We start from the raw sequence: 26,280 nt of genomic DNA, 5'->3' as shown, positions 1-26,280 counted from the left end.
TTTTTCCTTGAAGACATTTAGTTTCTAATCCAAGAAGCTTCTTCCGTTCTGAACCAAAGACGCTTCTTTGATGAGAAGCGAATCATCATCAAGGAAAAACAAGGTCCAGTTGCCTTTTAAAAAAGCACTTTTGGGATATTTACTTCATTTTGTATTGTCTGAATTTTAGCATATTTCTCCCTCATGTAAGACCTACTGATCTAGGGAAGGATTGCAAGTGAACAGACAGTCTCAAAGTTTAGCGCTTGTTTCATTTATTTCATAAACATCCAGTAGGCAGAATGCCAGCGTGAAAGAGTAATCACCCATGTACTTTCAGTCAGATCAATTAAAGGAATAACTAGGGCCAGGTGTGTCTGAGTACAACATTAATCAATCATAATTTATTTTGTGCAAGCCTTGCAATATATAAATATCATGAACTTTGGACGTCCTCGTCACACAAGCGTTCTAACCATATGGACTCAGAGGCAAGTCATGCCCCATTCAGTATGATTGAGAAGGATTTGTTTGTGTGCAAAAAAAGTCATTGAAAGTTATTAGCCAAGAAGAAATTATATTTTTTCTAAAGGTTTGAGTCTCTTTTAATCCATACTCTTGGAATGGCAACTGAGAATCTTCCAAGAATGGCTACCCTGTCAAAAAAATCATCCTAAAACTGCAGGATAAAATTGTCTAGGGGTTGCAAATGGGTCATGCAAGAAAATGACCCTAAATTTATAAGCAAGTCTACAAGAGAATTGATAAAGAATAATTTCAACCGGTTGGGGTTTTCCATCTCTAATTCTGCTTTGGGGTGCATTTCTCCAGAGAGAATTTGGGGTGAGGCTTTCTTTTGGACTCATAGCTTGTGCTCAAAGAGCAGGTGATAGTCATGAGTAGGGAGCCTTTCCAAAGGTACATTTTGTGTACCAATTGCACTCATTCCATACCCCAGACTCCAGATACTCGACTTCATCTTTGCCCCTTTGAAGCAGTGAGCCAACTACCCTCCCATCAACTTCCCCCAAAAGAGAAGGTTGAGACTGGACAAAAGTTGTCTAACAGAATTAGGTCCAAAGATGGCTCTTGAGAAGAGAGCACACCACTGCCTCCTTCAAGGGAGGCAGTACTCACCCTTCCCTCAAAGAGGCATTAATCACCCTTTGGACCCAGACACATGCCCCTTCCCAAGAAGCTAACCAGGAGGGACATGAATCCAGAAGACAGGTGGCTGAGTTTCCTCAAGCTTAACTGGCTCAAATTTGTCAGAGATATCGGGATTCAGACAATAATCATATAAATAATTTGCATAAATAATCATTGTTTTTAAGGTCTGTACCGAAGTTCATGAAGTGGATGAAGGTTCCAGATTACAAGGATAAGAACATATTTGGTGTTCCTTTAATAGTCCATGTGCAAAGAACAGGGCAACCCCTTCCACAGAGTATACAACAGGCATTGCGATATTTGCGTAATAATTGCCTGGATCAGGTAAGTTCTTCATTTTGATAAATGCATATGTGAGTACACAAAAGTTTTATCTGCAACTAATCTTGTGTTGTAGGTTTTTAAAATAATTTGGACTTTTATTATTTTGATCTTATTTCTGTTGGGGATATTTCGCATACCTGCAGTACTAAATATACACAAAATATAATATATGCGATAGAAAGTATCCTATTTTGCCAACCCACTGTGCTATAGATAAATATTATAATGAAATGATACTGTACAAAGTCAGGAATGTGATCACTATCAGAATGACCAATTTAAAGATGATTAAATGTATTATTTACTGATTCTGTTGCTACCATACTCAAAATGGAGCTTCTTTATATCTAGAGGGGGGAAAGGATTTTATAGACTAAAAAGAGCAGTTCAGTAGGACATGCAAGCAGAATCAGGATCAGTCTTGTGGAGAAAATCACTATCTCCCCCACTCCCCAGCAAAATAACAGTTCCCAACCTCCACTTCTATTATTTTCCCATCCCTCCCTGTTTACGTCATACGGGAAGGAATACATAGCTAACGTATCCAACCATTTCTGTCTGATTATTTTGTTTCGGTCTATTATACAGAAAATATGCTTAGAGCAGAAATGAGTTTTAAACCTTTGGAGAGCTAGAACACCTGGAGCATTAATTTTAAAAACTCAAAAATACTAAACGCTCTGACAGGATTTAATTACGTTCAGATGGCTGAAGAGTAGCCAGTAAAAAATTTTTTGCTCTCATTTCACCTATCTAATCCTTTTCTTCTTTTCCTTTTACATCTACTAATTGTGGTTATCTAACTTCTTTTCCAAAGAAAATGTAACAGTTGTCTTGAATATGTAGAGTGGGGCCCATGCTTTTTCTTCACTTATAATTAATGGAGCTCAAGATCAGAAACAAATGCTACAGTAGATTTTTCTTTCTAATTAATTCTTGTATGCCTTTCTTTGATACAGTTACAAGTTCTCTGCTCTAAAATGTAATGGCAAATTAGTACTCTATATCCATTTCCCCATATGCAGCATGTAGAAACAGACTGCTCTGTCAACCCATATTTTTTTATTACATCTGTGCATTGAAATTCCCTGTGAGTTTCAGTATGTCCAGGAAAGAGCAGACATTCTCTATGTTTTTTGAAAATCCTGAAAAGGAGTGAAGTCCATCTCAATTGCTCATAATTGGAGACTTGTATAACCTTAAATAGAAAAAGAGTTAACACGAATAAGGTATTACCGGATATTTCTAGATGTGACCTGTCCAAAACACTTAATGTAATCATTGCAACTAGAGAATTGTGTTATTAAATAGAACCAACTACATTTAATAACTGCTTGATGTTGGTGGCATTTCTGGATTGTAGTTCTCAAAGAAGATTTTTAAAAAGGAATGGTACTAATTAAAAATGTAATACACCAAGAAAAATGGTTATATTTTCCTAAAATTTGACTCATTGCTTCTGACTATTAAAGGCTGTATATACCGTATTTTTGGAGTATAAGACTCACTGGAGTATAAGATGCACCAAGATTTTGAAGAGATAATTTTTTTTTTAAGTGTTTGCACTCTGAAGACCTCCCAAACCCTCTGCATGCCTCATTATTTGTGAAAAACAGGCCATGCAGAGAGTTTGAGAGGCCTGCAAAGTGCTCCTGGGGGCTGGGGGGGGCAAAAACGAGCAAAAAACGGGCCATTTTTCACAAAAATGGGCCTGTTTTTTGCCCCCAAAGAGGCATTGCATAGCCTTTAGGAGGCTTGTAGAGTGCTCCTGGAGGGGGCAAAAAATAAGTAAAAAGTTACTGTTTTCCCCTCCTCCGCCCCCAGGAGCACTTTGCAGGCCTCCCAATCCTCTGCACGTCCATGTTTGTTAAGGGGCGGGGTTTCGGGAGGCCCAAAATGCTGTATTCAGTCTATAAGATGCATCCAGATTTTCGCCCTCTTTTTTGGGGGGGGAAGGTGCATCTTATAGTCCGAAAAATACAGTAGTATGAGAAACATATTTTTAAAAGCATCAACTGCCATATTATATTTTGAACCATTTTTTTAAGATCTTAAAAAATGTTGAATAAAAATGCTGGTCCTATGCATGGTAGGCTTCTTTCTCTCATTGTCAGAATTTCACACCAAATTTAATCCTAAATATAATGTCTGCCAAGATGGATTTTGTGACCAAAGGCTGCTGTGACAGTTTTATCAGTAGAGGGTTTTTTTAACTCCTTGAATTGGATGTGGTTCTGCAGTGATTTAATAATAATTGACCCTTCAATTTATTTTTTGTCATGAAAACCTGCATTGCTAGATCCTCTTTTAAATGTAACATCCAGAAGCTATTTTATTCAAGTCTTCTTATATTCTTGACCATCATTTTATGCATTTTAGACTCAAAATAAAAATTATTATTTCCAAATTTCCATCTTTCATATTTCTAAATTTATTAGAAATAGTGTGCTTGTTCACATATTAGAAATAGATTTTTTTCACGCTGCTGTATTGCCTATGAACATGCATGTATTTAAAATAAAATTACTTTTACAAAAGTTCTCAGCTTTTTATCCAGCATCCTAGACCATTAACAGAGCATGGAGCTAATGTTCCCCTTCTAATGATAAGGAAAGAGCCGGTTTATATTTCAGTACTGGTGGTAGTCCAGAAAAGCACTGCTTCCTATGAATGTCAAACTGCAGCATCACCGCTCTCATGCCACATTATTAGCAGTTCAATTAATTAAATTCCCTGTTGTGCAAGATAGATAGATAGATAGATAGATAGATAGATAGATAGATAGATAGATAGATAGATAGATAGATAGATAGATAGATAGATATACATACAGATACAGATACAGATACAGATACAGATCTCAGAGGTGGGCGCGAGCAAACTGGTAGTAAAAAATTTGGAAACCCACCACTGATATATATGAGGAACACAGTGGCTAGTGGCTAAGACGCTGAACTTGTCGATCAGAAAGATCGGCAGTTCGGCAGTTCGAATCCCTAGCGCTGCGTAACAGAGTGAGCTCCTGTTATTTGTCCTAGCTTCTGCCAACCTAGGAGTTCGAAAGCATGTAAAAATGCAAGTAGAAAAATAGGGACCCCCTTTGGTGGGAAGGTAACAGCATTACGTGCTCCTTCGGCGTTTAGTCATTCCGGCCACATGACCATGGAGACCTCTTCTGACAGTGCTGGCTCTTCAACTTTGAAACGGATATGAGCACCTCCCCCTAGAGTCAGGAACGACTAGCACATATGTGCGAGGGGAACCTTTACCTCATATGTGTGTGTGTGTGTGTGTGTGTGTGTGTGTGTGTGTATTCTGTTAGCTTTTTGGTAGCTTAGGCATGTATTTGCTAAAAGTGGCTTCAGTGATGCACTAAAGAAGAGAAATACAATTGTGATTGATCTTATGCCACCTACTGGTTCTTCACCCTGGTGCAATATATTAATTATTCTCCATAAACTTTGTGACACCCTCATATAAATTCTGTGCCTGCCCAATAACTTATTTTGAACAATTGTGTCATTGATTCCCTTTTTGAGAGGGGGGCTTGAGGTACCGTATCTTCTTGAGTTTTAGTTGAGGTTTTAGTCCTATATGTAATATCTATTAAGCCTACATCAGCCTTTCAACAATTCTTTCATCATTTCTTTTTTCTCAAGTGCCACATTATACACACTATGAATTTTCAGAGTCTTGGTATACTCAATCACCTAATTGCTACTATTAGCACTATGATTGGTTTTGTTCTCTATTGCAGTTTACTCATCCAAAATATGGCCTTTTCATCCGTAACAGCTGCAAAATATTCAGTGCTCTTGTTCTATGAAGTTTTCTCTTTTCATGTTTAATAAACCATCATGCTTCCATATCATGAAGGAATACAGTAGTTCACAATTGTTATCAGCCTTTGGAAACTATATCTTAGCCAGTCATATTAGCACCTGCTCTTGTGACATCTGCTTTTGCATCTCCTTTTTTAAAAATTTATTGTTGTTTTGCTGAGTCAGTTATGTTTTGCTATGACATTTTAATTACATACTGGATATTTCAGAAGCCATTTAGAGTTTTTTGGGAATCTTATGGCTTTATCAAATCTAAACAATACTAATAATAATAAAGCAGATAACAACAAGACCTGGCAATAGTTAAAAGCAGGAACATTGAAGAGACAAAAGATTGCTAATTCTGACTGCACAAGACACAACAGTAAATGCATACAAAGCCAGAATTGAGAAGATAACAACAGACAGCAAATGTTGCCTCTGCAAAGAACCTGAAAAAACAATGGACCACCTAGCTACTATAATGCTGCAAGAAGATTGCCAATAATGCAAACAATGATTTGACAAAGTACAACAATGGTACATTGAAATTGCAAGAAATACTGTTTGTCTATATGCAAGAACTGATGGGACCACAAAATAGAAAAAGTAATATAGAAAAAGAAGAAACTAAAGTGCTCTGGGACTTTAAAATTCAAACAGACAAGTACCTGCCACATAACACCCCAAACTTAACAATTGTCAATAAGAAAGATTTTTTAAAAATCTGGATTGTGGACATGGAAGAGAAGTGGAGCAAGTGCAAGAGAAAAAACTGGAGAAAATCACAAAATACAAAGATCTGTAAATAGAAGTTAAACAACTGTGGCAAAAGAAGGCAAAGAGAATACCAATAGTAATAAATGCCTTGGGTGCAATCCCAAAATATCTGGAACATCTCTTTAACATCATCGGCATTGACAAAATCACCTTCCATCAATTGCAAAAGGCAGCTGTTCTTGGAACAACTTCCATCCTGCAACAATACCTTTAACACCATCAAACAACAACTGCTTAACACAGGTCATTGGGAAGGATTCTTCAGCTAGATGACAATGCCAAATCCAGTCTAACTATCTGACTCTGCAACCAATATAATAATAGTATTTCTTTGGAAAGGTTTGATTACCTGGTTCTTTAAGTGACACTTCTCCATAGTGTTGCTGCAATGATTAAAAATCCAGAATTGTCAATATTCATTAAAATTTGCAATAATGAAGATTAGTATGCATTTTGCTATTTAGTTGAAGTAATTGCAGTAACACGCATAGATATTAGTAATGTTTGTAATTTGAAGTTGTAAAGTTTTTAATGTACTTATCATGATTAACATTTGACTATTGGTCCTATGATTGTTAAACGCTACATAAGTATGTATGTCTTTATTTAATTTCTACACTAATTTTCTGTATGAAAGTATCTTAAATGATTTACAAGAACATAACCAAATAAAATGACTATAATTCAAAAATATTCAGTATAATATATGTCTGGGCACGTACTCTCACAAAGACACAATCTGGATGCAGATATAGCTGCACCCTGAATTATCAGGGGAGACATTATTCCAGGGAATGAACCCATTCTAGAAAAAAAAAATCCACTTTAAAATTTATAGGAGGAGGAAGTAGTAGATATGTTTGTCACCTTGAGTTATTTATAAAAATATTTTTATTTATTTTTAGAAGGTGAGATAAAAATAAATAAAAATAATGTTGATAATTTTATTATTAGCCAATGCCGTTTCCCTGAAAATAAGCCCTCCCCAGATAATAAGCCCAATTGGGCTTTTGAGCACATGCGCTAAAATAATCCCTCCCCCCCAAAATAATCCCTCCCCGAAAACACAGCATCAGTCATGAGGTGACCATGCTCACCACCTCCGTGTACCTCAAAAATAATAAGACATCCCCAAAAATAAGATGAAAAGAAAATAAGACCCTGTCTTATTTGGGGGGGAACATGGTATAACTGAAGAGAAAATTATCCAGGCAAGGCCGATTTTGACAAACCTGATTTTAGATTATCAGCCTGAAATCTTGGATTTGTTTGCTCCCCAACCATCTTTATTCCTGCCTGAAACCACAAACTGATCAGTGAACTGAGACTTCATAGAAATTCTAACAATATATTAGAATAGTTGTAATTTCATTCCAACAGCCAATTTCCTTCTGTTTCTTCCTCTCATTACTCAGTCAAGATTCTGTATCCACAGAAGATGCTCAGTCATCATTAGGCTGTAGGAATGTTTTGGGGGTTTTCTCTCCCCTAAAGGCAGTTTGTACTTCTGCAAACTCACACACGGCAGATGTGTGATATATTTAATGAGATAGCAAACAGAGGAAGCAAAGAAAGACTAAGTATTGTAATTTGGAAAAGGAAATGTGCCTGCTTTTTTCATACTCCCCCCCCCCTCACTGTGCCATCTCTTCCACTATGAAATTAAGAGAAACAACCTTAATACATCTCATATGTTATAACTCTGCTTCACTTTAGAATAAAATTGTGATTTGTGCAAAGGAATTAGCTTGGGGGGAAATTCCTTTAAGAGAAGTGTTATAAAAGAACAAAAGTGGTATAAAGCTGTGAGCCCACACATTTGAAGAAATATTTGTTGTAGAAGAAAACACATATTAAATATATATTCCGTAATCCTAATCCCTTCACCATAAAAGACCAGGAAGCCATCATTAGAGAGGAGAAACTTTTTATGTCCAGATAGGCCTGTTCCCATATCCTACAATTATATTTTTTGCAGCTGATACTCTGTTATTAAAGGACACATAGGAGGAGATAAAATAATGCACACTCAAACAACACCTTGAATCCTCTTTCATGGAGTTGGGGCAAATAGTATAATTTAAACAAATAGGCAGCCTTTTGATGGCTGGGAACCAGTGGTGGGTTTCAATTTATTTTACTACCAGTTTGCTTGTGCGCACAACACTTCTGCGCATGTGCAGAAGTGGTGGATGAGTGGGTGGAGCCTCCCATCTCCCGCTACTGCCACTACCAGTTCGCCCGATCTGGGGCAAACCGGCAGAAACCCACCTCTGCTGGGAACCACGTGTAGCATTTAATGGGGTAACAGACTACAGTGAGCAAGGCCAAAAGAAAGTGAGCAAGGCTGTAATTATTTCCACCTGTAAGATTGGGACTGTATAGGTTTTGGTACTGTTCAGCCAGTTTTAGGGCTTAATGGTAGCATTTTCTTCCATTTCTTTTTCTGTTTTCAAGTATAAAAGAATGAAAGCAAATCTCTGGTTTCCAACAATACTCAAGGGGGCTTCTATCAGACAATATCAGAGTTTGCATGTTATCCATTCTGGTTTAAGCTTAGAAAAAACTGGCAAACTCGGGCTTCATGCTCATTTTCTCTGTAGTGTAAAGTGAAGAAGTTGTCGCAGACAAATCAGACTAAGCAGAGTCCTGTAACCTAAAAGAGACGGTTGGTATAGTTATTATACCTCCACAACCACGAAGCTCACGGGGTACCTTTGGATCTGGAACTTTCTGCCTAACCCCATAGGGTTATAATACTATAATACTTGGGTACAATGTCCATTGGTTATATTATGGTTCAAAAAGATGATTATGATAGCAAAGACATGATAGCAAAGACGTGAATGTGACCTGATCGTGCAACATTCATTAACTGATCGTGTTAATTCCAGGCCAATTTAAAATGGGGGAACAAGTTTCAATGATCTTCAACACAATATACATTTTCAGAGGGATCATGAGAAAGTTGTGAATGTCATTGATACGGAACCAGAAAAACTGTGAAATGAGATCAGAGGAATTGTTGAGGATGGATGTGATAACAGGCTATCAAAGCTGTGAAGAAACAGACAAACGAATTGGATAGTGGAAATTGCCAACAGGGGGCGAGAAGTCAAAACCAGAAAAAAATAAAGATCTCTGAAAGGAACCTAAAAAAGAACCATGGCAGGAGAGACGTGAAGCAGTATTATGACATTTATAAGGACACTGAATAGAGACTCAATCACAACAAAACAAGTTTTCCGAAAAAATATTTGAACTGAAAAGGTTCCAACCACAAATTGTTATATTAAAGGATGCCAGTGGGCAGTTTAAAGAACATTGAATAGAAATGGAAAGAGAATAGTGAAATAGACATGTCAACATCCAAGAGACCCAAAAAGATATTTCCTACTTAAAAGAACAAGATGGACTTACTGTGAAGGCGAAGGCCTGGCTTCTTGCTGGCTTCTGCTGGCTACCAAGACATCCTTTGTGAAAGGAATTGTGGCAGAATGCTGGACCAGCCTTGTTCAAGTAATTATCTTCTGAATTGAAACTTCTCAGCCATACCAAGCCTGTTGCTAGGTGTATAACTGAAAAAAGCATATTTAACTATCAAAAGGTAAAGGTTCCCCTCGCATATAGGGGACGGTGTTCATCTCCATTTCAAAGCTGCAGAGCCAGCACTGCCCAAAGATGTCTCTGTGGTCATGTAGTTGGCATGATTAAAGACAGAAGGCCCATGGAACCCTATTACCTTCTCACCAAAGTGGTCCCTATTTTTCTACTTGCATTTTTACATGCTTTCGAACTGCTAGCTTGGCAGAAGCTGGGACAATAACGGGAATCACTCCATTACACGGTGCTAGGGATTCGAACCACCAAACTGCCAACCTTTCTGATAGACAAGCTCAGCGTCTTAGCCACTGAACCATCGCATCAAAAAATATCTTATCAAAAGATAAGATTTTTTTTAAAAAAAGCTTGAATTAAATACGTATTTTGATCTAGCATGATGATGACATTATATAACCTATTCTGACATATATTGTAGGTGGGGCTTTTCCGTAAGTCAGGCGTGAAATCACGAATACAAGCACTACGTCAGATGAATGAAAGCTCTCCTGAAAATGTCAGCTATGAAGACCAGTCTGCATACGATGTAGCAGATATGGTGAAGCAGTTTTTCAGAGATCTGCCTGAACCTCTTCTCACAAGCAAGCTGGGAGAAACATTTCTCCACATCTATCAGTGTATGTATTGAATTTGTTTCATCTGGCTCGGGAATAGTTATGAAATATTAAAGCCTTTCAATCTTTTAAAGAGGAGTATCATCTTTTGCAGTTCCTAGAGCTCCCCAGGTTTCTAATGAAATGCATGTTTGTGTTCTCTGGATAATGCGGTTTAATTGCACTATTGCATGTAGAGTATCTACATACAAAGCAATAAACAGTTTCTATATATAAGAGCCTTAACATAGAATTAAATTCAATATGATTCTGAAATAACACATAATGGACATTTTCCCACACATATGCTGGTCTTGTTGTATTCGGGTCTTTTCCCGTGTAAGATTGAGATTGTCTTGGCAACGTTTCGGCGAGGTCTCACTCACCAAGTGAGACCTCGTCAAAACATTGCCAAGACAATCTCAAACTTATATGGGAAAAGACCCGAATACAACAAGACCAGCATACCTACACCCATGAAAATCTACAAAAACATATATACATATATGTATACATACACATACATACATATATACATATATACATACCAATGGTGGATTTCTATTATTTTTACTACCAGTTCATGCATGCACAATGCTTCTGCGTATGTGCAGAAGCATCCAGGTGGGTGGGTAGAGCCTCCCACCACCGCTACTACCAGTTTCCCCGATCCAGGCCGAACTGGCAGCAACCCACCTCTGATACATACATGGAAACTGAAAAGAAATCTTCTAGTTCATACAAAAGTAACCAGGCATATATTTTCTAAGCTATATGGACCGGTTTAAACATTGCACTATTCCGTAACATGTTTTAATTTTGTCTTAGTTTTGATTTTGCTTGTAAATCAGAAACAATGGTTTAGCATTATAGATTAACCAGGCTACTGGGTCTTGCTCAAATAATGATGTAAAATAATGTCTGAAGCAAGAAGCCAAATAATAAGTAACATGCAGAGTTTTCTTTTCTGTGTGAATAAGAAAAGTTTCCCTGTCTGTATCTGAGAATGTAGTTCTCCTTTCAGAAATAATCTTGACCTGGGAGATTAAATTCCACGTGATTTTCTAGTGATCCTGTTTGTACTGAGAATGAAGTTTCATTAAATGACACCTTTTTTTTTTACAGATGTTCCAAAAGAACAACAGCTTCGGGCAGTTCAGGCTGCCATAATGCTGATGTCAGATGAAAATCGTGAGGTTTTGCAGACTTTGCTGTGCTTCTTGAATGATGTCACCTCTGTGGAAGAGAATCAAATGACTTCCATGAATATAGCAGTGTGTCTGGCCCCTTCTCTTTTTCATCTCAACATCATCAAGAAAGAAAGCTCGCCACGGTGGGGATTGTTATCTCTAATTCTTCCATTCTGGGCTTAAAAGTAATTCCATTATTGTCCAATATTCAATCATGTTTGAAGTGGTGTTTATATTCACTAGAGTATCCCCTTGGCAAATTGACTGTTATTACCGCTCAAGAATATAAGCATATATATTGTGAATTAGGAATAAAGGAGTGTGGTTTCAATACACGACCTTATCCTGAGTTGCTATGGAGCAAATCCCTAGCGACAATTCTGACAAATATAGAGCACTTTATCTGCCACAATAATAGTAATAATCATAGGCTTAAGATACTGTTGGATTACTTACTGCATTTCATCTCCCTCCCTCCCTCCCCCCCTCTCTTTACCTGTTCAAGGCTAAATGTACTCATCTTCAGGAGAAAACCCAGTCTTTTTCAAAACAGGCTGTGCTTTTCTAGTATTGTTGCTTAATTAATATAGTAATAGCAATCATTCACAGATAAAGCAAAACCGTTCTTTGATTTGCCCCATTAAATGATCCCAAACATTTTTTTTTCCAGTAGAATGAACATGGAGGTCAGATTCACACTTCATACTACGCCTTAATTCCCTTTGTTTTCCCCATGGGTGCCATAATGCTGACCTTCCTTGTGTAATACACAAAAGAGTCTATTTTAAGTGCTTTTTTATTACTTTGTACTTTGAAAATAGTTAAGGCATATCTTTTTCCCCAACAATAAACCGGGTGTTTCTTCTCTTGTATAATGTGATAAAAGAAGAATATTGTCTTGAACTGTGTGTAGCTTGATTAAAAAAAACGGTATATGCATTTCAGCTTTTACTGTCAACTCAAGAACAGCCTTTGCTTTTATCTTATTTAAAACATTGGATTTACTTGCAGAGTAATGCAAAAGAAGTGCACAACGGGGAAGCCAGATCAGAAAGATCTCAGTGAAAATCTGGCAGCTACTCAAGGACTGGCACACATGATCACTGAATGTGATAGACTTTTTGAGGTAAGTGAAGGTCTTAGGTAGCATTATTCCTAAGGAAAAATGTCATGAAGCACTTACATGCTAGAATAATATTTTGGTGCATTTCTTTGGATATTTTTGTGGCACATCTGCATAAATTGATTTCAGATGCATTATAGCACCGGTTGATATTCAGCTTGTGATCAGTTACTATTCCAAGTTCATTTTTGACAAGTATTTGTATCATGTCAGGTATTCCCACTATATATTTGTATACTCAATTTCTATAGGTATGGAAAGTATATTGCACATGACTTGATTTAGAAAAAAACATACAATAAAGCGAATTGGCTTGAATTAAGGAAGGTTTTGTGAAAATGTGGAGTTGAAGTTTGCTTGCTGAATGCAGTAATTATGCGTAAATCGTTAAAGACACGGCAAGCATGAAAATATATGATTTTTTGTTTGTTTGTAAATTGATCAACACTGAGCAGAGAATTAGACATGGATGTCCAGTCTATGGACAAAGATTATGTATTGCTGCAAATGTGAAATAGATTATATGATGCAAAATTAATGTATTACAGAGCAAGATTTAACAGGGAAATCAAGCGAATACTTGAAAATTAGAGCAAGTAGATGAATTTGTGTACTTTGTAAAATGTTAACTAATCATGGAGGAATAGATGGATCTTTCAATATGTACATTGTTAATACAAAGAAAATGGTAGCGTGCAGTCAATTATAATCAAGTATTATTCATTGAAAGAACAAAAAATGTCTACGAATAAGAACCATTGCTATATGGAAGTAAGAGTAGGATCTGTCAGGAGAAATATGAAATCAAGGTGATTGATGGGGGGGTACTTACTTACTTATGGTAGAACAAAAGAAGTAATGGATGCTAAATGAATGTAGTCAAAAGCACATACAGTCGTTCTTGACCTACAGCCATTCAGTCAGGGATTGTCCCAAGTATGACAGTGCTGAACAAATGGTGGTTATGTCCAGTTCTTATGCCAGCATCCTCACATCCACGTGATTTCAATCTGGTTGCTTGGCAATCAGTTCATACTTATGACCAGTTGCCAAAAGCCTCCAGATCACTTGATCTCCATTTGCAACCTTCTCTACTGGCTTCCCCAAAAAGTCAGTGGGGAAGCATGCAGAGAAAGTTATTGAAGTAAGTCTTCCCCAACTGTGCACCTTCTTCATGTTGAGCACTTCCACACACTTCCCTCGCATCCCCATGCACCCTCCTGACCCACGCTGCACTTTCCTTGAGCCAGACTATGCATCTCTACAACCTTGTGCACTCTTCATAATTTGCAATGTGTCTTATCACATCCCCCTTGTACCCTTGTGCACTCTTCCTGCATCACACTATGACTCTTGCACACCCTCCTCCAGTACCCATAGTCATTACGGAAGAAATGTATCGAGGTAGTTTGAACATATAAAGAGACTGAATAAAATCACAAAACAAACTTATGAAAAAAGTGAGTTCAGGATGAAGGGAAAAACTGTGAAAAATATAATTGGCTGGAGTTCATGTAATCTGGATAGGAAGAATGGAAAGTTTTAAAATGTAAATTAAATATATACAGATAATTCCTGAAAACTTGCTGAGAAAACTTAAGGTTCCCAGATTTGATACCATTTACATGGTCCCTCTGTTTAAGCATCTGTTTAAGCATTTTTAGTAATGTGAATTTAGTAAATATCCATGGCCCATGTCTGAAGGATTGTTACATATTGGAGTTACCTTGTGGATGTATTTGATTTTTTTTTCATGTTATTACTTGTAAGATGCTGAGAGGTTTTGGAAATGGTGCAACATAGAAGTCAAAATAAGTAAATCAATAGTAACATTATATTTTCCTGCGTCCTCTTTTTCTTTGGAGTAGATTCCACATGAGATGTTTTGCCAGTCTCGGAACTCTTACATTGAGGCTGAAGTACGTTCTCCAACTTTGGAGGATCTGGGCAAGCAAATGGATGAAGAAAATGGAAATTACCAGACCTACATAGAAAATCTAATACAGAATCTTTGTAAAGATGCTAAGGACAAATTCAAAGGATGGGTCACTTGTTCCAGCATGGAAAATACTGACCTCTGCTACAAAAAAGTAATTCTGAAACCAAAGTAATCTGTTTACTTCTGCACAGTAACTTTGATAAACAAGTTTCCATCTTTACTGAAAAACATTATCTAACATGCCAACATACTGTACACTGAAATGGGCTTTTAAAAATATGCCATTAAAAAAAAAACACATTTTATTCCCCCCCCCCCAAAAATAAGCTTTTAGGTGCTTTCAGACATAGGAATTCTGTATTATTAATCCAAACTTTTCATGCAGCCTTTTCATGTTTTTTTTAATGGAAGACACATGTACTTTGTTAGTGAGGTATGATGTCTTTCAGCTCCTATGTACAATTACATAAACAAGGCTGGAAAATGGCACCTTGTTTGGAAATGCCCCTTGAAGTTGCCATTGTGGATTGGAAAATGTAGAGTTGAGGCACAATAAGCAAAGTGATCCTGACTTAGCTGATATACAAATATAGTGTATTTGGAATGTGTCTATATTCACTATAGATAGTCTCAATTACAAGCACAATTGGGACTAGAAGTTCAGTCATAAGTCATTGCAGTTGTAAGTTAAGGTACCATGTGTCTGTTTATGTAGCAGTCATTAGTGAATCAGTCATAAGACTGAATTCATTCTTCCAAAGAGTTTTTGTTGTTGGCAAGTGGCAAAAAAGTCACAAATCACAGTCATGTGACTGCAGGACACTGCCATTGGTTGCAAATGTGATCTGGTTGCCAGCAGCCAAAATGCAGTCAAGTGACCCACTAATATGATGTTTTGTGACAGCCAGAAGTGCTTTACAGGCATAAAGCATCCTTCCTAAGCTCATCATAACTTTGATTAAATGGCCAGGTTTGTTCTGCTTATCTTGTGTTTTCAGTTACAGATCCATTTCATATCTTGGCCTGACATATGCTGTCATGGAATTGATTTGCTCCCTGGAATTAAATGGAATTAAATTCTCACATTTCAATTAACTCCTTAATTCAGGGATTCCGAACTTAATTGGTACTAGAAATATGTCATAGCTTTAGATGGAGAGAGAAATCAGTGGATCTTCTGCGTCACAATAGTGTTTTCGTGCCATCTAACCTGTATCTCAGCTGTATTCTTAACATGCAATCTCTTCCATTTCATTGAGGTTGGCGATGGAAATCCATTAAGACTATGGAAGGCATCTGTAGAAGTCGAAGCTCCTCCATCAGTTGTCTTGAACCGTGTGCTAAGAGAAAGGCACCTTTGGGATGAGGATTTCTTACAATGGAAAATAGTAGAAACCTTGGATAAGCAGACGGAGATCTATCAGCATGTTTTGAATAGTATGGCTCCCCATCCGACTAGAGATTTTTTAGTTCTCAGGTAATTTAGAGAAGGAAGCAACTAGTTATAATATGATACCTAACTTACACTCCAACATAGCCTGTCTGAAGCTGTTATCCTCCAGATGGACCCAAACTCCAACAATTCTCAGTATAAAAAATAGCAATCTCGGGAATGCATCCAGTTAGAGAAGGCTGATATCAGCAGATGTCTGTATATGAGCTTCCTCTGTTATGTATGGTCATCTCTATTGGGTCTTCATTGATTATTTTTTCTTCCAATTTATTTTAAAATTAAGACATTGTATAATCTATTGTGGAGGGTTCCCATAAAATCCTAACTATTAGCTACTCAAACCAGGCGTCTGACAAGACATATTGTTTAATCTATATTGTCATAAATAACACCAATGTAGCTGTCTCAAGTTTTTGGATTTGCTCTGCTCCCATGGGAATAGCTGTTGCTTTCCTGGAAAATAATTTATTTTGATAGAAAGCAAATGGCTGTGTAAAAATAAATTCACATAATGGATCACTAAAGAAATAAGAAGGGTATCTATTATAATTCTTAGTGTAGTGATAGAAGTGTGAGACAAATAGAGGAAACAACCTGAAAAGGACATTATGCAATACAATACATTTTTTTTCATAATAAATATTAAATGAATTTATATCATATTAAAATATGGTAACAATATTTTCTTGGGGAAAAAATCAAGGACATGCATGAAAAAGGGACAAATCTGAAAGCAATTCATAAGGTAGCAATTTTAAATTATGTTTATAACTTTGCTTTACAAAGGAACATTTGAAGAGAAAAACCAAGAAAAACTTTACAAAAATACATATTCCCATAAAAATATCTAATATCAAACTGTATATGTAAATTAATTTTAAAAAGAGAGTTTGGTTACCATACTTTTCACATGAATCGGTACCATTTGTGCAATAAAAGCCAAAATAAAGGACAAATGTGAGTTTTTGAAAAATAGATAAATCCAAAGGACAGCTTATTGAAATAAGATAAAAGACTGTCCTTTATAATATATGGTCACAGTATATTTTAAGGACACTTGAAAGAATTCAGCAACTTTCCATAACTTTGTGCCCTCCACTTTCCAGACCTGATGAGACTCTTAAGAGGCAGAGGACCCCATCAGCTTTGAGCTTGACTGATTACAAATCTTGAGAAATGAGTCCAGGGATGGGCTTCAAAAATTTTAGCAAGGGGTTCTCTGCCTGGTTGCTGGGCGAGCGTGGCCATGGTGGGTGTGGCCTAGCTGGCCTCCTGCACCACGGGGGGCATTTTTTCCCTCCTCGGGCTCCGGAGGCTTTCCTCAAGGCCCTCTGAAGGCCAGAAACACACCCATTTCCGACCTACCCAAACTTCTGATAAGCCCGTTTTTCACCCTCCCCGAGCCTCCATGCATGCTCTGCACTTACCTGCATCCAAAATGGGTCGCATGGCGACTCCTGGGAGAGGAGGGGCGAGCAGGGCTAGGCAGCAGTGGGCACATTTGAACAGCCCTAGTTTGGGAAAGGCTGGAAAACATACTCGCTATTATTTTTATTGCAGTGCTACCCCTCCAATTATCGTTTTCTTCTTAAAAACCTATCTGAACAGGGCCTGGAGAACAGATTTACCTAAGGGGATGTGTGTGCTAGTGGCTATCTCTGTAGAACACGATGAAACGCCTTTGATGGGGGATGTGCGAGCAGTTGTCCTGGATTCCCAATATTTGATAGAACCTTGTGGCTCTGGAAAATCTCGACTGACACACATCTGCAGGGTTGACCTCAAGTAAGTTTCACAAAGATCATTGCCAACATCTTTTGTCAGCAATCTTTTTGCACAACTTGCATTCCTGAGCATTGTTTGGCAATATATATAGGACAGTACAATGACTAAAAGAACTTTCAGTCTTTAGCTGGAAATAAAAATATACACATTGATCTCATGGTTATTTACTCAAAAATACATTTATTAAATGCGATAGAATTTACTCTACAGTAATACTATGCACATTACAAGAACTGTTGTATGTATCTGACTAGCCTTGGGTCATGCAAGCGTTCCAGAGTTATTATGTCATTTCATGATTGATTCTAGTACTTGGGTGTTCCTCCCAAATTATTTTATGAATTCAGTTTTAAACAGAATTATGATTGAAGAGCTCAGTACTTAGATTTAAGCAATTGCTATGTCAGATTTATAATTGAAAAAGTGTATTTGAAAAATGTGTAACCTCAAGCAAGTTAGAAATTACAAGTGTTCCCCCCTCTCCAATATATGCACACCTGCACTGATTTGGGTAATCGATACATGTCTTACTGCAAATCTGCAGGCACAAAACGAACTCTGATGGTGAATCTTTGGCCCATTTCCAATGTCTGGAAATTTGGGAAGTTCTGCACAGGATCTATGAGTGTATCTATTGTCAGAAATCTTTCTCTTTGTTTTCCTTCAGAGGTCATTCATTAGACTGGTACAATAAAGGCTTTGGACATCGGTGTTTAGCTGAAGTGGCCAATATCCGAAATTCATTTCAGCCTCTGATCGCTGAGGGACCAGAAACAAAAATCTGAAAAATGGAGAACCTGCACAAGTACATAATGCCATGCATACCTGACAATCACTGGATTTACATCTTTCTTTGCATGCCAGTTAAAGAAGAGCTGCTTGGAAAATTCTGCCATTATTTGGATTTGTTACGTAACAAAGTGGCACACATTTATAATTGCCTTCACTGAAGAACCATTTCCACTGCTACTTCTTTCTGACTTTAAAAGTAAACTTATGTCCTGTATAGTTTTGATATTTAAAAGCTTCTGGGAAGCTTATTTTAAAATGTTTATATGTAATTATTATTATTCAATATAAATATTGTATATCTTTTATTATGTATAATATGTGTATATATTTACATCTATCTCTTTATAGATAGATACTGCTATACAAAAAGAAGTTTGGTATAGAAACTAAAGTGTTCTGGAAAAAAATTCACCTGTTTGGGATTCATTTTCACTCCGTTAGACCCCAATATACCCTAGCTTCAATTAACTGCATTTACTATCTTTATAAGATCGTAATTTCTAATTTCTTATGTGCCTCACGTTAAAAACTCTGCCAGTTTCAGTGTTCACACTATTTCTAAAACAGACACGTGTAAAAGAATAGAGGATACTTCCCTTAATTTAACTTGGTACTTCCAGATGTGTTGAATTTTCCATTGGAGAGAAACGTCCAGTTTAAATTCATCATGACCAAAAGGCGACAAGCTGGAGAAATCTAGTTTATAGTATTTATAGGACTATTAAAGGGTACATAGTCACAAGAGAATAGCAGTGAGGCAACAAGAATATTAACTCAAGTAATTACAATCTGGCAATCATTTACAGTGGCCTGCAGAGTCAGCCAAAACAATAGTTTCCAGTAAAGATTGTAGCTCCTTTATTAATGGAACAAAAATTTACAATTTATTATTTTGATGAAATGTACTGAAATCAGTACCTATAGCTGTCGGTTTAGAAGACTTTCAAACTTTTCACTTTAGAATAATCCCCTCCAAATCCATAGGACAATATTTGAGATCCAGTACTAAAATCTCTGGTACATGCAAACTTTCAACCAAGTTCAGAAGAGACTGATCATTTATTCAGATAATTTTTGGAGAGTTGAATGTCTATGAAGATTCTCAATCATCCAGATCATGGTTGTCCCAAAGGTGCTTTTTTTCCAAAAAGCAATTGGACTATTTTTCCTTTTCCTTGGAAAATGTTTCACCTCTCATCCAAAAAGTTACTTCGGTTCCATTATATTCCATTTCAGTTTTGGATAGGCTATGATAAGCGGATTTGGAATGAGTAAATAAAAAATTGAGGCTGAAATTTACTGGCTTAAAATACAAAACTCAGAACTTGCAATGTTTACTTTTTATCCAAGAAAAGTGCAACACCTCCTTAATTTACAACTCTATCACATACATTTTAACTCATATAAATGAGAATTCCTACCTTTTGTCTTCTCCTTCAAAACAACAATAGCAAAGAGCAAAAAGAAGCTTGCCAATTTTTTTCTCAAAAGTATTTGGAAAATGGCTAGGACTGATTCTATAAACCCTGAAGAGTAGTTATTTTCCTAACATCTCAAGTGTTACAGGATGAAATGTGATGGCACTTAAAAGAAATGTTGAAATAACCAGATTTTACAACTTTATAGGGTTGGCCAAGCTCAGAATAACACTAGTTGGTTAGAATGTTGATTGTCATATCTACTTTGTGCTATTGTTTTCTATTTATTTAACCAGAAACTTAACCACAATTTGTGGCTTCACCTTAAGAATATAACTGCCTGAATTAGATGAACTGGAGGATATGGATTGGGCAGCTAGTCTAATAAAAACTTTATAAAGCTATTGGCAAACATTTCTCCCAGCAATATTATGTATATTTCAGCAGCTATATAATTCTAGGTAATACTAGCAAATCTGGAATATTTCATTTAGAATTCCACCCTATACAACGAAACATTAACAGCCCATTCTGTAACAAAAACTATATGCTACATTGTGTTCCAACCACATAATCCAATTTTGATTTTTGCTAAGGGCTATATCTGAAACAACCTCAGTTGAAAAGAAGTTAATAAAGGTCTTTGGAACAAGACAGCCAATAGCAATAGCAATAGCAATAGCAGTAGACTTATATACCGCTTCATAGGCCTTTCAGGCCTCTCTAAGCGGTTTACAGAGAGTCAGCATATTGCCCCCAACAATCTGGGTCCTCATTTTACCCACCTCGGAAGGATGGAAGGCTGAGTCAACCCTGAGCCGGTGAGATTTGAACCGCTGAACTAGCAGTAGCCTGCAGTGCTGCATTTAACCACTGCGCCACCTTGGCTTTTAGCCACAATATGTAGAGTTTTCCTATTGCCTTAATTGAGGCCTTCCCTCTTGATCCTGAATGCCAGACTTGGAAGCAAGTCCCTTTTTTATCCAAGGGCTGAATTTCCAAGAATGGGCAGAATCCTTGATCAGGACATCACTGCATTTCTCAGAACATAATAAAAAAGAAAAGAAAACTGGTAGGATTTTTGGCAGCCATATGAAACTCCACTGGTTAATATATATTCAGGAATAATTGATTGTTTTCTGAAGAGGTGCATGCTTTAAAACAGTAATTACGAACCTTTTCAGCATTGAGTGCCAAAAAGGGAGCATTCGGTGTGTGCACGTGCTTTGCGCATGCACGCACACTTGTATGGGTAGCAACAAGGAAGAGGAGCTGGCCAGGGGACAGGCATGGGCTGGAAAATGAACTTCAGTTTCCGGCACAGGCATGTGCACCGGCCAGCAAGTCTTCCAGTAACTGCTGTGCATGCCCATGAGCTGATCAGCTGGCTGGCGTGCATGCTCACGCTGGAAACCAGAGGACCAGCTCTTCCAGTTTCCGGCACTGCCACATGCACAAAGGTTAGCTGATCATCACATGCGCATGCACGCTGGAAACCCAGCGTGGAACCCAGAAGAGGAATGGGCAACGCCGCACATGTCAGGCAACATGGTTCCAAGTGCCACTTTGGTCACACACGCTATATGCTCGCCATCATGGCTCTAAAAGCATGATGTTTGAAATAATATGTGGGGACCAGGGCTTTTTGAAAGTAAAGCTAGCACAAAACAAAACAACCTGTGGTATTCCTAACATGTATAATCATTTGCAAATTGTTTAAATCCCAGTTCCACCTGGCTTTGTTGGTTGTTTGAATTTATTTATTTATTTAGTCCTTTTGTTGATTTGAGAGTATCAATATGACTCCTATCTTTCCTCCTGCATAGACGCCAATATACTTCACAAATCTGATTTTATGGGTTTGGAAGGGGTTCCATTGGCAGGAGATATCCAATTATCATTTTAAGCAATCATTTAAGTCAAACTAGATATGCAATGTTTTATTCAACAGAACACAGGACTATAAAACAGGATGGTCTATAATTTCTTTTTCTTGACAGATCTCATATCTTTATTGCCAGAGTGGCAAAGAGAAACTTGGCAGATAAAGCTGGTCCCAGTGTGCTGCTAGAGAAATGCTTCTCATGTGTTTGCTAAAGACTCTGGAAGCTACATGCTGTGTCTGCAAATACACGGATCATTTCTCTATCAGCTGCACATTGGTCAAACAAAAACAATTACACAAAAAAACGATAAGTTGATAAAGCATAACAGGTTACAGAGATTCCTCAGCAGTTTTTTATACAGTATTTAATGCCTGTGCATTCCACAACCAAGACACTCAAGTCAGTGATTAGAAACCTGAATGTGTTGCTTTGTTATCACATGCTCAAAATTACTTTTCCCTTAATTTATTTTATATATTCTCAAGTCGTATCCTGACCTCATAGTAGAGCCATAACTCTTGGTAGATTATTTGTGGCTCTCTGTGTTACATGCATGCATAAGGAAGTAAGCATTTGCTCGATTCTTCATATATACATGTCTTAGCAAACTGGATTAAGTGAATCCATGCTCACAATGCCAGTTGCATAACAGGCACATTTTCAGAGATTTTGCCAATTTTATTCTTCTTTTTACATTTAATTTTATTCTCCATGTTATTCTCCAAGTTGCATCATCTAAATCAGGGGTGTCAAACTCTATTTCACTGAGGGCCGCATCAGGGTTGTGTTTGACCTTGGAGGGCTGGGTGGGCGTGGTCAAGCTGGGCATGGTCAGCATGACATCACTTGGGTTGGGAAGCACCTATGGTGGCCTGAGTGCTCTGCCAGCAAAAACAGGCTCCTGAGCTCTGCCTGAGCTCCATTTTCTCTGACAAGCACTGCAGGCCAGTCCTTCACTGTTTCCATGGCAGCCCTGCGGGCCAGATCTGGATGTTTATTATACTTGTATGCCACCCTATTCCCTAGGGACTCAGATCTAAGCACCCCATGGGCTGGATCCGGCCAATGGGCCTTGACTTTGACACCCCTGATCTAAATGTTTAGGTTCTTTCTACAGCCATTATTTAAACACACAGAGATCGGAGCTGTAGATCTACCAGAAGACAAATGAGCATGGTGACTTTTTTCAAAATGTATACAGATACCACAGCAAAACAAAATACTTACCAAATTACTTTGAAAAGATTTTGCTCAAAGTCAAGAAATTAAAAAAAACACCTGTCTTCAGCCCGTTCTATTTGAGATTCCACACGGTTCTCTGCTTTGTCCTCACCATGGGGTAAGATAGCATCACTATACTAATGTACCCAATTATATGTCTCCACATTAAACGATGAACTCCCCCCCCCCCGGGTGTCTGCAGAATGTGAATATTTGGATGGGGAACAACAGGCTTCAGCTGAATCCTAGCAAGTCTAAGTGGCTTTGGATGTGGGAACCTATTGGTTCCAGCACAATACCATCTTTGGTAATAGAGGGTTTGCATTTTCCCAAACAAATCCAGTCCACAATAGGGGTCCTTGTAGCTTCATGACTCCTGCTTAATGAGAAGGTAATAGCTGTGATTAGGAGGGCCTTTCTTCTTGTGTACCAGCTGTGCCTGTTTCTCAGGCAGCAGACCTGTTCTAGTTGCCGTCATATTGGACTACTGCAATGCACTTTATATGGGGCTATCCCTAAAGAGTATCCAGAAGGTCCATATGGTACCAGCTCTGTGAACTGCATGTGCTCCCTGCATGCCCAAGAGAAGTACCAAAATATTGGTATGAATGATTATTTCTTTGCCATCTACTACCTGGATTGACTTGTTTAATCCAGAAGGATTCCCTGTTTATACCATCGTTGCAGAAAGCACCACTAACGTGCATCAGATTCTTTCCAGTAAATCCAGCCCTAATGCAAAAGCCATGTTTTTAAAGTTAAATGAAAATGAAAAACTCTGCAGACATTTTAAAAAGTAAGTGCTGCCTCCTAGTCTATCCACAGGAAGGTTTAAAAACTATGTAGATCACGTCCAGCCAATTTGTAGAAGTCACATTGATAAATTAAAAATTATTGTGGGTCACAAGGGAATAACTGGAGCACCAGTCAGCTATTTGACAGTTGCAGCTGGTGGCGTCAGTGAGGCCTGAAGGCGTTGAAGATGCACAGCAGGTTTTTCAGGACAGGGGTAACGGATTCTTACTTGCAGCAGCAACATTAAACAGTGAATTTACCAAATGTTTAGAAAATGCCTCCAGGCTACACAAAGCAGCCTGCAGCCATATACTCTATAAGTTTGATCTAGATTTTGCTTTCCCCATTATGTTTTCCAATGGAGGTGCCAAATATATTCCAAGATTTACTGCAAAATTCTTTTGCTTCTTAAGATACGATAAAATAACAATGGGAGGCAAACCTCTACAATGGTATAGTGTGAGGTGCACTGTAAGCTCTACCAAGCGAGCAAAAGAAAAACAGATGTAGGGAGAAAAAAAATCAAACATGAAAAGCAAGGACCCTGAATTTGGTATAACATCAAAATCAAATCAACATGGAATCTTTTGTAGTTATACATGCTTACATGCTATAAGCTTATCAAGCTTCCCTGGTAAGAATCCCCTTATGGCAAAACAGGTGAGGGAATGCATAAAACAGCCCAGAATCAAATGTTCAACAGATTGGTGGGTTGTTGTTTTTGTTTTTTTAAAGAGATCAAACCAAACTTACCACTATGACTTGTGTTAATAATTCAAGTGGAACTGAACTTTCTTAACTGTAGCTGCCTACACTGTACAAATAATAGCATTATTCTATGTGCTTTGTGTAACACATGAGAAGTTTCTGCATTTTTTCCTTCTTTTACTTTCCCCCCGACCTAGCAGAAACGGTCACTCAAATTATGCCAAGACCTTTTCCAACAGCAGAGAATATACGTAACTCGAGATTCAGCTGCACCAGTCACTGAAAACCAAAGAGAGAATTTCCCTACAAGTCTAACCAAACAAGACATGCAGATAATGGATAGGCATAGTGTTGTTGTTGTTTTTTAAAAAAAGAATGTGAACATTTGAAACTCTGCAGAAGCTTCTGGGGGAAAAAAACCAAGAATCCCTCACCTTTCCCTCCATCCTTTTTAATCATTAGCTTATACTGTATTCTCAAAAGGAAAGGTATTTGTATTTTCTATTCATATCACAATTTCCCAACAATAAGAGGCCCACTTGTAAATTGTTCTGCTCTGTTCATAGCAACTGATCAAGCAAATGATAAACTTCTGAAGTCTAGGATGCAGCCAAAAACTGTACATGCCATAAACAGCACATGCATTGCAATACTCTACACACCAAACACACAGGGCTTTGATCATACACTTGCAGCCGTTTTGACTTTTTTGACTCCTTCCTTGTGGATACCACAGCAACATTATGCAGCTTTTTTTCTGGGAAACAACGCAAGGTAATCATAGGAAGCTTATGACAGAATGTCCTAAGTAACAAACTAATGTTTGAGCAAATGTCTATGGAGATTCTGAGTCATCCAGTTCAGGATTGTCCCAAAGGTGCTTTTTTCAAGAGGCAACTGGACTTTTCTTTGAAGGAGAACCAGTCATTGCTGAAGAAGCTTCTTGGATGTGAAGTGAAACATCTTCAAAGAGAAACCAGAAAGTCCAGTTGCCTCTTGAAAAAAGCACCTTTGGGATAATGAATAACCAAATATCTTCTGAATGTACAGGTAACTTATGATCACAATTGAGACCAAAATGTTTGTTGCTAATTGAGACAGTTGTTAAGTGAACCTTGCCCCATTTTCCGACCTTTTGTGCCATAGTTGTTAAATGAACTACCACAGTTATGTTAGTAACAAAGTTCTTAAGTGAATCTGGCTTCCACATTGACTTTGCTTCTCAGAAGATCGCAGAATAGCAATAGCAATAACACTTTTATCACTTAACAGTGCTTTACAGCCCTCTCTAAGTGATTTACGGAGTCAGCATATTGCCCCCAATAGTCCTCATATTACTGACCTCGGAAGGATGGAGTCAACCTTGAGCTGGTGAGGATCAAACTGCCGAACTGTTAGCAGTTGGCAATCAACAGAAACAGCCTTCAGTACTGCATTATTATGCCACCATGGCTTAGTGATCACATGGCTCCAGGACACTGCAACCATCATAAATATGAATCTGCTGCCAAGTGTCTGAATTAAATTGATGAGGATGCAGGATCAAACTGATTAGGATTTTGAAGCATTAAAATTTCAGATCAGGACACACTTCACCTAGCCTTTGAAGTTCTTCATGTAAGACAATCAATTCCTAAATATTTTAAATTAAACAAATGAAAAAATAAATAAAAACTAGCTGA

The 26,280-nt window shown here is 37.7% G+C and overlaps 1 protein-coding gene and 1 long non-coding RNA gene across 7 annotated transcripts in view; one reads left to right on the top strand and one right to left on the bottom strand.

The window, feature by feature from the left end:
• Nucleotides 1-18,875, top strand: part of STARD13 (StAR related lipid transfer domain containing 13) — a 104,338-nt gene extending 85,463 nt beyond the window's left edge. For all 6 annotated transcript variants that reach the window (XM_014076489.2, XM_087721289.1, XM_014076488.2 and 3 more), the window contains 8 exons: nucleotides 1,314-1,473; nucleotides 10,114-10,312; nucleotides 11,414-11,621; nucleotides 12,490-12,604; nucleotides 14,470-14,691; nucleotides 15,800-16,017; nucleotides 17,602-17,778; nucleotides 18,446-18,875. In XM_014076489.2, the coding sequence (XP_013931964.2) occupies nucleotides 1,314-1,473; nucleotides 10,114-10,312; nucleotides 11,414-11,621; nucleotides 12,490-12,604; nucleotides 14,470-14,691; nucleotides 15,800-16,017; nucleotides 17,602-17,778; nucleotides 18,446-18,563 (1,417 nt within the window). In that variant the 3' untranslated portion in view covers nucleotides 18,564-18,875. The remainder of the gene's footprint in view (nucleotides 1-1,313; nucleotides 1,474-10,113; nucleotides 10,313-11,413; nucleotides 11,622-12,489; nucleotides 12,605-14,469; nucleotides 14,692-15,799; nucleotides 16,018-17,601; nucleotides 17,779-18,445) is intronic.
• LOC148044338 (uncharacterized) lies at nucleotides 17,599-18,381 on the bottom strand. Its single transcript, XR_015697468.1, has 2 exons — nucleotides 18,276-18,381; nucleotides 17,599-17,905 (listed from the first exon to the last, which is right to left on the bottom strand). It is a non-coding gene; the product is annotated as an uncharacterized LOC148044338 (long non-coding RNA).
• Nucleotides 18,876-26,280: the final 7,405 nt, after the last annotated feature.

Source organism: Thamnophis sirtalis, unplaced genomic scaffold (genome assembly GCF_051295495.1).
Source record: "Thamnophis sirtalis isolate CommonGarterSnake01/CBP01778 unplaced genomic scaffold, rThaSir2_p1.2 scaffold_8, whole genome shotgun sequence".
Lineage (NCBI taxonomy): Eukaryota > Metazoa > Chordata > Lepidosauria > Squamata > Natricidae > Thamnophis > Thamnophis sirtalis.
Note: the sequence above shows the minus strand (reverse complement) of the source record. Positions and strands in the feature narration are given on the sequence as shown.